Here is a 13,410-nt window from a genome sequence, read left to right on the forward strand (position 1 = left end):
GCTTCTTATTCAAGATGTTGGTCTTTTGAGAACTTCCTTTCTTGAACAGCAGAAAGGAAAAGGGTCAGAAACTCCCAGGGTCTGAGTAAGTGGGAGGAAAGGGTGCAAATGCTGTTGATGAATAAGACGTTTCAGGAAATGTGTAAATATATGGTCTGATACTGCAAGTGCTAGGTTGATGAAAGCTGGCCATTGGGTGCATTCAGGACTGTCCAGGATATGAATTCAGTTGTTCATAGTTGTAACTATTTGCAGAATATTTGCCAGTTTCTTGTAAAATGTATCTTTGACTCCTTGAAGAATGAGTGTGACCTTTTTACGTAGGTTTTGTGCATTCACTGCTTCTGATGGGATGTTCAAAAAGCAGGCAGCTTGCTGCTGTAGGTGATCATTTTAAATTTTGTGTTACTAATTTTTAAACCCAGCACCTTTGACAGATATTTGGCAGATTATATAGGATGGAATATAATTTATCTGTATAGGATATACTTCTTATTTGTATATGTGATAGCAGTAAGTGAGGCGTGTCAGCAGTGGGGTTTTGATCTACCTTTAAATCCAGCTCTTTTTATAAAGTGGGGAGTAGATCACAGGCTGGATTTGTTCCTTGTTATAATTTTTTTTTCCTTGGGATTGTTTTCTGGGACCCAAACCATGCAACTGTCAAGCAGTGTTTTTACCCTAGCTGAGATTGTTCACTAATATTTGATGAAGATGTAGCCCCTGGTGTTGCCATGCCTCAGATTTTTATTGCAAGGTTCACAGTATTTGTTTCTTAAACCCTTAGTTCCTTAGGTATGTGATAAGGTAGAGAACTCAGCTTTCAATTCTTATAAAAATGTAGGTTTCTTTCCCCCATGGCTCTAAAGAGAAGCGTGAAAATACAGCCTGAGTCTATCACAAAAGCTTGAAATAGATAAGCAAAAGAAAAGAACATCTCATATTTATTTGTAATTTTTTAATGCCAAAATTGATTTCATAACCTTTTCTTGTGCATTAAAGAGCAATTGACAGTGCTATGCTCCTTGACCAGTTTCAGGGAGATGTGGATTGATTCCAGTGAATCACAGTTCTCTCTCTCTCTCTCTCAAAGTATGCCCAATACTCAGAATGAGGTCTCAGATTTTCCATGTGTATCTTTATATGGTTTGAGGATTGAATCTTATTTAATTAGTTTATTTGAAAATGCCTGAAGCCAGTAATATACAAAAGTCTTTTCTTGAGGGCTCCCAAGCAACTGAAGCTAATTTCCTTCGAAATTCAGCATTACTGGTCAGATTTCAAAATGGGCTCCCTGTGTTTTTTTCAGTGAGTCTTTTGTTCCTGGGGTAAAATTTTTCAGCAGAAACATAAAATATTTAAATTCTTGTGCCTTTCTGTAGATCTGCCCATGGATATTTCAGAAAGGATGGGCTACAATGCATCTCTTCATTGCTTTCCATCTAGGGTTCTGCCTAGCAGGATCAACCAAGTGTCCTTTTAAGGACAGAAGACTGTATGGATATAAAGAGTTTATTTCTTTAGTGAATCCCATGGCTTGTCTCATCCCTTCCTGGTTCTTGTTGGCTGTTTTTGGGTACAAAGTGAGCCACAGCAGAGCACAGCAACTGCCAGTGTTGGCTTTTCTTCTGTGGAAGACTCATGGCCAAGGTGTCCGGTGAGAGCAGCTGGCACAAAGACTGAGATTTTGTTTAACTAAAATTTTGTTTTTCTTAGGCTCAGAAGTGCTGACTGATGAGCAGAGAGCTACAGGATGTGCTAGTTATGCTGCACAACCTGTCCCTTGATGTTTTCTTAAAGCAGAGCTTCAACACTTAAAAGACATGAGGCAATTGCTCCATCAGTGTAAATTAGGGCAGCCCTTGGACCCAGCAGAAGTGTACCACATTTCTGGAAAGCAGAAGTCTGATCCAAAGTGCAGTTTTTAATAAGGTTTGCTGCTCCAAAGATATTCATCCACCTGACATAGTGAGGCTAATATGTTCAAATACGTCCATCTGTCTTTGGATAATAAAGAGTGAAGAATTACTTATACAATAGACAAAGACTCTGAACTAAATATATTTTTAAACCTGTAAATATGTTTTTGTATCAGGTGACTCTTCATTTAATGCTGCATTCACTTGCAAGTTTTTAGTGGATTTGAAAACCCAAAAAAAAAAATTACATGGTTCATAAATTGTATATCTATATTGCATGTGGGGCAGCTTCACCTAGTTTGAATTTAATTGTTGACACAACTATCACTCAAAGGAAGGTTTTGGTGAATACCTGGGAGCTGTGGTGAGTTACCAGCCAGAGCAGATTTGTCTTCTTAAAACTAATTACTATGGTAGTTATAGGCCTTGCACTGAGGAAAGCAAAGCCCTGGCTGACTGGGTACATGCACTTGTATGTCCTGTGTACATCTATTTGCTGTGTTTCAAGGCTGTAGGGAGGACTTTCCACACCAAACAAGCACATTAATTTATGAGCCTACAAACACAATTTAACCTTGAGAAACGTGGTTCATCCTGTTTAAGTTCAACATGCCTGAAATTGTACATGTGCATGAGCATTTAAACATATCATGAAGAAATAGCTTATCGAATCTGTTGTCCCATACCCTCCTGAGCTGTCTTTATATTAGAGTTGTATAAATAAATGGACTAAAAATCTTTGCTTTTATAAATACACTTGACGGAATTAAAATTCAAAGGAACTCAAACCCAGAAGTATTCTGTCCCAGTTCTGGGTAAGCAGTGTGAACTTTTGCCTGCATAATTGTTAAAATCCAAACCCAAGTGCTTGTTGTTTCTTCCTGAAAATTTCAGGCAGAAAAAAATATGCTTCTCTGTGCCATTTTTGTCAAAGTTTGGCCTTTGGAAAATGAATACAACTGTGACATTCCAGCCCTGGAAATAAAAGGATTAAAATAAATATATTGAAGAAAGAGAATAATTTCTATGGTGTAGTTCCTGAATTATGTATTTTGCAATGTAAAAATCTGAAGAAACAGTTCCTCTCAAAACTGTATTGTTTCTAAAGACAACCTGAGTACCTGGATTTTTCTAACTTGTAAATAATGAAATGGGAGCTCTGTGAACTCAAGAAGTCTCACTCACACATTTGACTCAAGTGGCCTCTGTGTGAACCCTATAAAATACTTTAGCTTTAAATTATCAGTTTGAGTTCACAGTCCCTGGTGGTAGCTGGAGTTCTTACTTTTATCTGTAATTCCTTTTCTTTTTAATTCCTCTTCTTTTTCTTGTCTATTGTTTGAGAGGAACCACCTGATTGAGGCATGTATATAGATATACATATATTTTACAATATGTTGCAGTCACTGAATTCCTTTAAGAGTAAATTGTTTTAGTGAAATGTCAGAAAATCTTCACAAACTGAATGCTCAGAGTTCCCCTGAATAATGAGGCTATTGTTAAATGATTGAACATTTCAGAGATTAATATCACGGTATGCTGGCATGCTGGTTCATACCAACTGTAATTCAACAATGAATCTTCCGTAAGTAAGCAAGACTGTGAATGAGAAATCGGATACAAGACAGCACAGCATGCTAGAACATACAAAGTAAATAAATTCTATTCATTGGAATGATATTTTGGGGGGAGGGGTATTTTCACAATATCTAAAATAATTGAATTGTTGGATAGAGGAAATTCTTCAAGTTTGAAGAACTGCTTCATTTTTTATTTCCAATGCCTATGAGCAATGACTTTATAGTAGAAAAGGTTTGGACTTTTTACAAATCCACTGCACTTTGAAAATTGCTGTAGGCCTGGCATTATCATTTGTGACAGGCTACAGTAAGTCACGTCTCATTCTGTGAAGGGTTTCAGATTCCTAAACAGTCTTCCCAACAGTGCCTCCTATCATACAGAAAATTTAGAGGCACTGCTAAGTGTCTGCAAACAAAAGTTGCATTTTATTTTTTAAGACATCTGAATTCTTGAAAATATGGAATAATTAGTAATTGAAGATTTAATGATGGCCCAGAAAAAGAACTGAACTGTACTGCATAAAATCATAGTTATTAATTTGTGCATGAATTTCGTTTTCCATACTTAATTTAGCAACTGTAGAATATTTTGCTAATTAATTATTAACACTGGTTATTTGTCATGGCAGAACTGTGAGGGAAAAACATAGCTTTCTATCAAAGTAAAAACATAAATGTCATAATTTTAATATGATAGACAATAATGTAATCAATTTTTAAATAGTCTTAAATAGCTTTAATATTTAAATATACGGATTTAATATGAATATAATACATAGCACTAATTAAGAATAAACAGCATTTAGAATAGAAACTGCAGCTAATAGCCAAGTGTCTTACTTGCAGCAAACTGAGAAAAAACTCTAAAATGTCAGGCTCTGGGGGGGACTGCCACATTAGTAAGTGGCGTTTTATTCTGTCTTGGGTAACAAGGGTGTGACAAATCTGTAGCCTTATTATAAACTCTGTGAATAGGATTTGAGGTTGGTACCTACTGAAGGCAACGTAAAACCTACCTTTGATTTCTGCAAGTGTTGGATTAAACCACTTAGTTTCATTTACATGCTGACAAAAAATTCTTCTTTCGGTTTTTGCAAGGAAAGGAACAAAGCTACAGGAAAGGTTAACTGTGAACTACTAAAATTATATACGTCTTGCAGGTCTGAAAGTTCAAGGTCTTACTATTCCAATGAATGTTGTGTCTGTTTAAATTTCATTTACTTTAACTTCTGTTCTACCTGGTCTAATTTCCCAAGTACTTAAAGAATTGCAATAAGCCTGCATACTTTCATATGGAACTGTTTTTCCAGAGGTCAAGGTTCATATATTGTAGAAGTATATAAATGCAGATTAGTTTGAATACAAAGTATGACTGACTCTTCCTTCATAAATATATGTGTTGTCTTGTAAATACGTTTCTAACTTGAATGTGAGACACAGATTTCATTTTTGTGAAGGTGAAGGCAAGACACATTCCTGGTCTTTAATAGCAGTAGATTTTCCTTTGGAAAGGAAAGCTAGAATTTTAACAGCAGAGGACTTTTTTGTAGATTTTTCTTCACGTGCTTGTTTATTTACAGGATTATCTTTCTGAGGTTGTTGAAATTTTACAAGAAGCAAACTTTACTAAAACTACTAAGTTTTCCCTATTCTTCATTTAACACAGTCTCCCGGGCTGTATTAGAGCCCTGTGATTTGAGATAAATGGTGCTTGCATCTTCTGAAAAGTGGGATTTCTGAATATGATCTGTAAAAGCAGTGTTGAAGTAAATGGCATGATCCATAATCTGAAATACCCTTTTAGGTTCTTTCTTCCTAACATGGACCTGTTCTTCAATAGAATGGTAAGATCTTGGATTTTATTTGTCTAAAGCAATAATAGTGTTTACAGACATGTTATATACCACAGTTATTTTATGAATTTCATAGCTTTTTCCCTCTCCTAGTTCTGAAAAATGTATTTTCAGTGGATGTGGGATGATGGTGACTAATAGGCCCATGTATGAGTGAAATCACTACACCTTTAGTAGTAAATATCTGTACCAGAAGATACTATTGAATGTGTTGCTTTAGTGATTCATCAACCTGCATTCTCTTGAAAATTGACTCTTCACACATGCTACAGTGTTGATTACTGTCTGCTTAAAACTAGTCTTCTAACTGTGCTGTTAGGAACAGAAACAGAAGTTTCAAAAATTGCTGAGCTGTCCTTTCAGAATTTGGTGCTAATGGCTTGGGATCCCTTCTGAAAGTCCAGGGCTCATTTAGATGTACAAACAAAAGATTTAAGAGGTCCCTCTCCCTTTTTCTGTGGTGTTTTTGAAACTCTTGGACGAGTTGATAGTCTGAACTGCTTTGCCAACTTCACAGAATATTGTGAATTGGAAGAGACTCAATAGGATCATCAAAGTCACTCTGTGGGTGAAGAACCTTTACCTAAGCCTCCCCTGCCACAACTTCAGGCCATTCCCTCTGGTTCCTGTCACTGGTCACAAGAGAGAAGAGATCAGCGCCTGCCCTTCCTCATGAGGAAGTTGCATACTGCAAGGAGGTGTCCCCTCAGTCTCCTCTTCTCCAGGCTGAACAGACCAAGGGACCTCAGCCGTTGCTCATACAGCTTTCACTCGACTCCTCACCATCTTCACAGCCCTCCTTTGGATACTCTCTGATAGCTTTATACCTTTCTTGCCTTGTGTCACCCAAAACTGCCCCCAGCACTCGAGGTGAGGCCGCCCCAGTGCAGAGCAGAGTGGGACAATCCCCTCCCTTGCCGTCTGGTGATGCTGTGCCTGATGCACCCCAGGACACGCTTGGCCCTCCTGGCTGCCAGGGCACTGCTGACTCATATACAACTTTCTGTCAACCAGGACCCTCAGGTCCTTTTCCACAGTGCTACTCTCCAGCCTCTCGTTCCCCAGTCTGTCCATACATCCAGGGTTGCCCTGTCCCAAGTACCGAATCTGTCACTTTCCCTTTTTAGACTTCATACTGTTGCTGATTGCACAGTCCTCTGATTTGTTGAGGTCTCTCTGCCCTTGAGGGAGCCAACAGCTCCTCCCAATTTTGTACTGTCTGCAAATGTAGTATCCCTTCCAGTCCTGTGTCCGAGTAATTTATGAAGATTTTGACCACTGGGCTGGGGATGGAGCCCTGTGGAACCCCACTAGTGACCATGCCCAGCCTAATGTGCCCCCATTCACTGCAACCCTTTGTGCCCAACCCATGAGCCAGTTGCTCACCCACTGCATATGTTTAGCCAGCTGCATGCTGGACATTTTCTCCAGCAGGATACTGTGAGAGACAGTGTCAAAACCTTGCATTTTACTGAGTGAAGGAGTGATTTTTGTAAACACGACAGCCAGACCAAAGTAAGTAGAGAAGACAGCATCCAAACATTAAACTCTTACAGAAGTATGGTCTTGTCAGTCCAGTACATCATGGGTTCCCTGCAAGTAGCTCCTTCTGTTTGTTCCCCAAGCCATGCACTGATCTGCGTGAGGTGCTCTGAATGGCATGTATTTTGTTGTTGTTTTTTTGTGTGAATATGAGAATTTTGTCTTAACTTTTCAAGTTGTTTTTTGTTTTGGTTTGTTTTTTTTTTTTTTTTTACTTAAAAATAATATACAGAGAAAGGGCAACAAAGCAACTCACTCTTTGTTAAGGGACGGAATAGTAATGTCTTATATTCTAGGAAAAATGAAGGCATTTAAAATGCCACGCAGTAGATGAAATGCCCAGAACTTATCATGCAAAAAAAAAAAAAAAAAAAAAAAAAAAAAAAAAAAAAAAAAATTGGAGTGAATTTCCCTTTTGTGTGTATTTGGATGTTGTAAGTTCATGTCGCAGTGTATTGTAGGAAAAATGTCTCTCCAAGAAATTCAACAGCAGTTCTTTCTGCACTTTAGGTCTTCATAATGTGGGCTTTATTTTCTCCGAAAATCCATGATTTGCCTAATAGAGTCTGCTTTAAACAAAATAAACCTGGTTGTACTATTTAGATATTAATTCCCAAGAATGAAAGCGCCTCAGAGTTGCTTATCTAAATCCAATTACTGCTGGTCAAATTCATCCCAGTACAAAAGTTCCCAAGATAAAAGCATACATTACCTAAATGCCCAGAAATGCAGACTGTTTTCAGTTGGGTGGATTGTGCTCTGAGCAGTGCTTGAGGCCTTGAGTGAACTCAAATGCTGGGGACATAATTGTTAAGCTCTGAACTCGGAAATTACGTGATAACTCCACTGGTTTTTACTGAGCAAGGAAGAGTTCTGTACACCAGTTACTCAAGTTTCAATTCCAAGCTTCACTTTTTTTGAAGTATACAAGCAGTAGTTGGAATCAGGTAAAAGCTGTATTTTGTACGTGCCTGTGCACCCGTTGCCTTGTAGATGAGGATGGCAACACATGTGCAGGACTGAGTTGGGTGAGTGGTAAGAGACTCATGCTGTCTGATCCCACAGATATCTTGTGTTATAGGACTAGCTGTAGCCAACCTGGAGGTTGCCTTGAAAGACAGAATATGATGTGCCTATCCCAGAGGGTTTTTTTCCCCATAAAAACATGGAAAAGCTAAAACGTTTGAGTGGCCCCCACCAGCCTGGCCTCCTAGGAAATCCATTCTTTGATGCAGCAACTCCAGGTCACAGCTGTCACTCAGCCGGCTTCCTCCCTTGGCATGTTGCCTGCCAGCAGTGGGGGAGGGTGGCACCTGGCTCCTCTGCCTTGAGCCAGTCCTTAGCTGAATCTCACTTGTCTCCTAATCCTAGCTGTCCACTTACCTTTCCTGCACCCTAGCTTCCCACAGGCAGGAGGAGAAATGGCTCAAATTCCTTGTGTGCTTTGGGACAGCACATTCTCCTCTGTTTGGGTTTGGCTGTGGTTAAGGTTCATACATCTTACAAGGGGTATCACTCACAACTGAATGGTTTCCTTCAGGAGCTATCTCCATTTTAACAGCAGTTATCAAATAACTTCCTGGAAATGATCGCGTTGAGCTTTGTCTGCAGTGTAAGTGGTAATCGACCGCCTGCCTGAAAGCTCTTAAAGTGATCTGCTTTGATGTACATACATTAAGGGCTTATTTTGCATTGTTTGCATCTTTCCTGAGTCTCTGCTGAGTGGGGTGAAAATGTGGGGTGCAATGGGATGGGGCTCTTGAAAGTGATTTTTGACAAAGCTCTATAGCCAGGACTGAACAGGGAGATTGTTTCTCTGTGCACAGCTCTGTGGGCTCTTCCCTTAGTTCTGCCTTTTGTGTGACATGGGGTCAGTTACTGCTGTTGGTGAGTGAAGAGTTTCTAAATGACCTTTTGTAACTTTAATAGTGTATGTCAGATGACTTGAACAGTTTCACCCCATACTGATATATACAAGAGAAATTAAAATTGGTTATGGTTGTTAGAAGGTATTTCCACCCCCAGCTGAATGTTTTCTTGGAATGCAAGAGTGGCTGGGCTGGGCCAGATAGGAATTTGTTTCAGCAGCCATGGAGGTGCCTTATGTTAAAACAGGGACAACATGCAATGGTGCTACTCTGGTATCCTCTCACAGTTTCTGGTGGTATGTGACTTCCAGGGCACAAATATGTCTTTGCTTTTAATTTCATGAAAGATTTTTCCTCCTAGATGCTGTTCAATAGCTTTTTGTAATTATGCGTCTGTGGGACATCAGTGTGGGCTGTAGCAATGCGTTCCCCAAGTAACTCTTCATTCTGGAACCTGTGGTTTTTAAACTTTGTAATTTTCTGGGTAGTCCGGATATATTGTGAGAAACAACAAAGACAACTAGTCACTATTTCACTGCATGGGTTCTTCATTAATGTGGTGAAGTCCTAGTCTGTGCAGTTGCTCCTGATGTGGAAGCTCTTTCAAAATCTGACCACCTGGTTTTAAATGAAAATTATTATTACATAAAAAAGAATTAAAAGCATAATTGAATATAAACAATTAGAAGGTTTTTTAAAAGCACTTGAAGAATTTTGTTTGTGGTTACTATGCATTTAGATAACACTTCAGGAAGAGTATCTGGAAACCTTTTGAACAGCAATTTCAGTTCAGATGCTCAATAGACACATTCTTGAGGTAGCCATTTCTCAGATTCATTATGTCTATTTTGTTAGACAGAGTGATGCAGTAGGTTATCCTTAATGATACAGCCATTATTTTGAAGCGTTGGTAATATGGCATTGAGGTGAACTCAATTCTACAGTCATCCTTTTATGACCAGAATTTTTGATTCGGTATCTTTGAAAGAGTACTTCCATGAACTGTAGTCAGGAGAAAATTAAATAGTGCTCACATTTTCTCATGACAGGCAGCCATACCTTTTATTTTTTTACATTAATTATATTAGTAGTTTGTAGAACACAGGTGTGCAAGCTGTTGAATTTTATAATAATTTCCATTTAAATATGAGAAAACAAGAGGTCAGCTCTTGTGATGTATTTTATCCTTATTTTTTTGAGTATCCCCATTGAAGAATACTTTTTTTGTACTTCTGGGTGAATCTAATTGTGATTAAAGGTAAAACAAACAGAAAGCCACACAACTTTGGAGATGAGACATAGCTTAATACTACTCTTCACACATGAGAGAAAGAAATATGACTGCATTTGCAGGAACAAAATACCTTCCTGATTTTGTGCAGCACACAAACTAACATTCTTCATCAGAACTGATGTTCTGATTACTGTAGAATAATTACTTGAAATATTTAGTAAAACAGTGTCCAAATTAATTCCAATTACTTTCTTGTGGTAGCACTCAGGGTTTATAGCACTAGATTAAATGGCCGACATATGGCTAATTGCCTATAACAGTGTTTGTTATTGTGGGGCCTCTTACCACTCTGATGTCTGTTTTTGCAAACGTGAAGGTGTGCACATAACTTTGAATGTGGGGGGAAGCGTTTCCGGAGCTGAACAGAATTCTGTGAGTGAAATCTCTAGTGTAACTAAGTGTTTGCAGGATTGCAGTACATAGCAAATAATTCTGTGAAATCTGTAATAAAAGCAGTGGAACCACAAATGCCTTTCTCTGCTGGCAAGAAATGTAAACTTTTAGCTCTCACATGACTTGGATGAAACAACATATCAATTCATTAGGAGCGGCTGGGCTGAAATGGAGGCTGGGTGTTAGTTGTTTTTGGCGGAAGTTTAGGTAGGGGTTGTGTTCTGTTTGAGGTTGTTGTGGGTTAGCCACTGATTTTTGTTGGATTCTTTTTCCATATATCTGTCTGAAGCCTGTTACTGTACAAGATAGGCAGGTTTTTGCATGTTTTTCCATGCATTTGATATTAAATCTAAATAAATCAAATAAATGAAGATGCACCACATGGGCCAAATTTCCTGGTGGGTAGGTTGACCCACTGAACAGCCATAGATCACTGAATTGAATTTGGCTTTGCCTTCTCAAGACACATGCTCCAATATCTTAGAGGCCAAAGTCAACTTCAGGTACTACCATGAAGAATTATAAAATTAAGTGGAACATAAGTGAGTATAAAGGCCCCAGTTCTGGAAACACCTGAGGTTGGAAAAGCATGTGATCTCATGGTTAGCATTAAATCTGTTAAGTATTTGGTTGGAGTGAAGCCAGCTATGGCAGAATAAATTCTCAACTACCTGCCCATGTACCCATCACAATGCAGTGAACAATGGATTGTGCCTGCCTGCAGAGCCCAAAATCCTTCTGGACTACAGAGTCAGCAAAAAAAAAGGGGGTGGAAAGACGTGAAGGGGAGGAAGGCTTGTATGACTTTTTTTTTGGTTCCTAAAAGAAAGCTGAGTTGGGACTTCACTTAGTTTACACAAATTGTTAATGCCCTTAGGTCCATTTTTCCTCTTCCTGGCTGGTTTTAGACTGAAACAAATGAACTAAAACATGCTTTTTCCTCCCCAAATGAAAGTCAAATGGAAGCAAATGCTTTTGTGGGTTCTTAGGGAAAGGAAAAACAGTGAAATGGAAAGTCTCATTTCACGAAAGCAGAGTAAAGAGAGAGGGAGAGACAGTGCCCTTTATCTTAAGCTGAGTGGCTACATGTCACTTGCAGTATGGAAACTTCATCTGAGAACTTTCTGTCAGGCACAAAATTGCCTCAAATTTTTTGCAGGTATCAAAGAGTATGTTTACATGGGCTATTCCCAGTCTTTCCCATTGGTGCTAGTCCCCTTCATGAAGTATTTAAATGTTTTCTGGGTCCCAGACTGAAACCCAAGAGTCCCTTTTACACTCTGTTGTGGTACCATTCCCTTTTTGTCTCCCTGTTTTTTTGATTTTGTTTTGGGTTTTTTTTGGGGCGTGTGTATTTTTTTTCCTTTTTATTTTTGACTGATTTCCTGAGGTTGTCTACAGGCCCATAGGACAGAGAAGAGTGTGGCCTTCCTCCTGAGGCAGAGAAGGGAAGAGCAGCAAGGTTTTCCACATCCTGGTTTCTGGATTTCAAGTAGAAGTCACTAACACCAAGTCTATATTGCTGTTAATAAAGATTAAGCAAATAAGCATTTGTCTACTATACATTTCAATGGTTTATAATTGATGCTGGTTATTTTCCATGGGTGTTGCTTTGCAACAAGGAGATATAGTTTTATTAAATCTTTCATAGTAATATGTCCTTTGTGGATGTAGAAACTTGTGTTTCATGGAAAAGTCCTTCAAATGAAAGCCCAATATATCAGAGTATCAATAATGCTTTTAAAAAAAAATGCGGGAAAGGGCATTTTAAGGGAGGTTCTCTTCAACGAAGACCAACAAAAATGTATCAGTGATTATTTTACTTACTCTTCTGATGTCTTATGTTCATCCATAAATGCCATCTTCTGTGATCTTTTACCAGGATTTTGTGATACTTACTATTAAGTCTGCATTTTTAGTCTTAACCTCTGTGAGGTAAACACAGATACCTATTTTATGGTCTAGTTGTTGAATGTAACAAGTTGTAGCTGCTTGAGTTCCCTCTTCACCATGCTAAGTTTATCAAATTGCAGTGCAGTGCCACGCTATCTATGGGAGGTGATATAAATTCAAATGAGTGTTAACATTCATCTTGGAAAGAGTTGGGAGATGCACACAAACCTCAAAGGCTCTGTTTATCGAAACTAGATAGAGTGCATATACTTAGACATGGATGCACACATGAGCACAGCTGTGCGTGCATGCATATAAAAAATCACCGTATTTCCTGCATTTTTGTTAATCCTGAAGGAATGTGGTCCCTCTGTAGTTAAACTAAACAAACTATTAAAAAATTATTTTAGTCAAAGAAACCTCCTAACTAGTCTCAGTGAAATCCTTACTATGATTGGCATTTGTGCTGGCAGTGCATGGACCAGAGATGGACAGGATGTGGCAACTGCTCTTCAGGGGAACTCTAAAGGTGTTTGAACTAGTGGCATAAGGAACATCTCCAGGATTATCAGATGAACATTTTTCGAGACCTGTAGACCTCCTCCTAGGATATGTATTACATGCATGCAAAAATCACTATGTACTTTACTAAAATATAGTAACATGTACCTCTGATTTTTGTTTTCTCCATAGGTATGGGAAAATTGTATCCACAAAGGCAATTCTTGACAAAAACACGAATCAGTGCAAAGGTACGTGCAAAGTGTCCACCCTGTGAATTCATTATCAGTTTGAATGATTGACTGGTGGCTTGACTGCCAAAGCTTTGGCTCCAACTGTGCAATCAACATAATGCACAGTATATTACAAACATATTTAATAATGCCAAAGCTTTGAGTTGTGCTTCCAGGAACATTGCTCATTAATTTTTTTCATTAACAAACAAAATGAAAATCACAAATCAGAACAAGTATCAAATTGCTTCAGCAGAAGAGTAAATTACCTTCTAACCACATAGTTCTGTCTTATTTGAATGATATCATCAGTGATGCAAATTTATTTTCTATA

The 13,410-nt window shown here is 38.5% G+C and overlaps 1 protein-coding gene across 1 annotated transcript in view; it reads left to right on the plus strand.

Moving 5' to 3' along the window:
- The window catches only part of RBMS3 (RNA binding motif single stranded interacting protein 3), a gene marked incomplete at its 3' end in the record, with an annotated part of 434,832 nt that overhangs the window by 108,903 nt on the left and 312,519 nt on the right, over nt 1-13,410 (plus strand). The window contains exon 3 of the mRNA XM_082289239.1: nt 13,036-13,094. Within this exon, the coding sequence (XP_082145365.1) occupies nt 13,036-13,094 (59 nt within the window). The remainder of the gene's footprint in view (nt 1-13,035; nt 13,095-13,410) is intronic.

Source organism: Coloeus monedula, assembly GCF_965178545.1.
Source record: "Coloeus monedula genome assembly, chromosome: 1".
In the NCBI taxonomy this organism is placed as follows: Eukaryota; Metazoa; Chordata; class Aves; order Passeriformes; family Corvidae; genus Coloeus; species Coloeus monedula.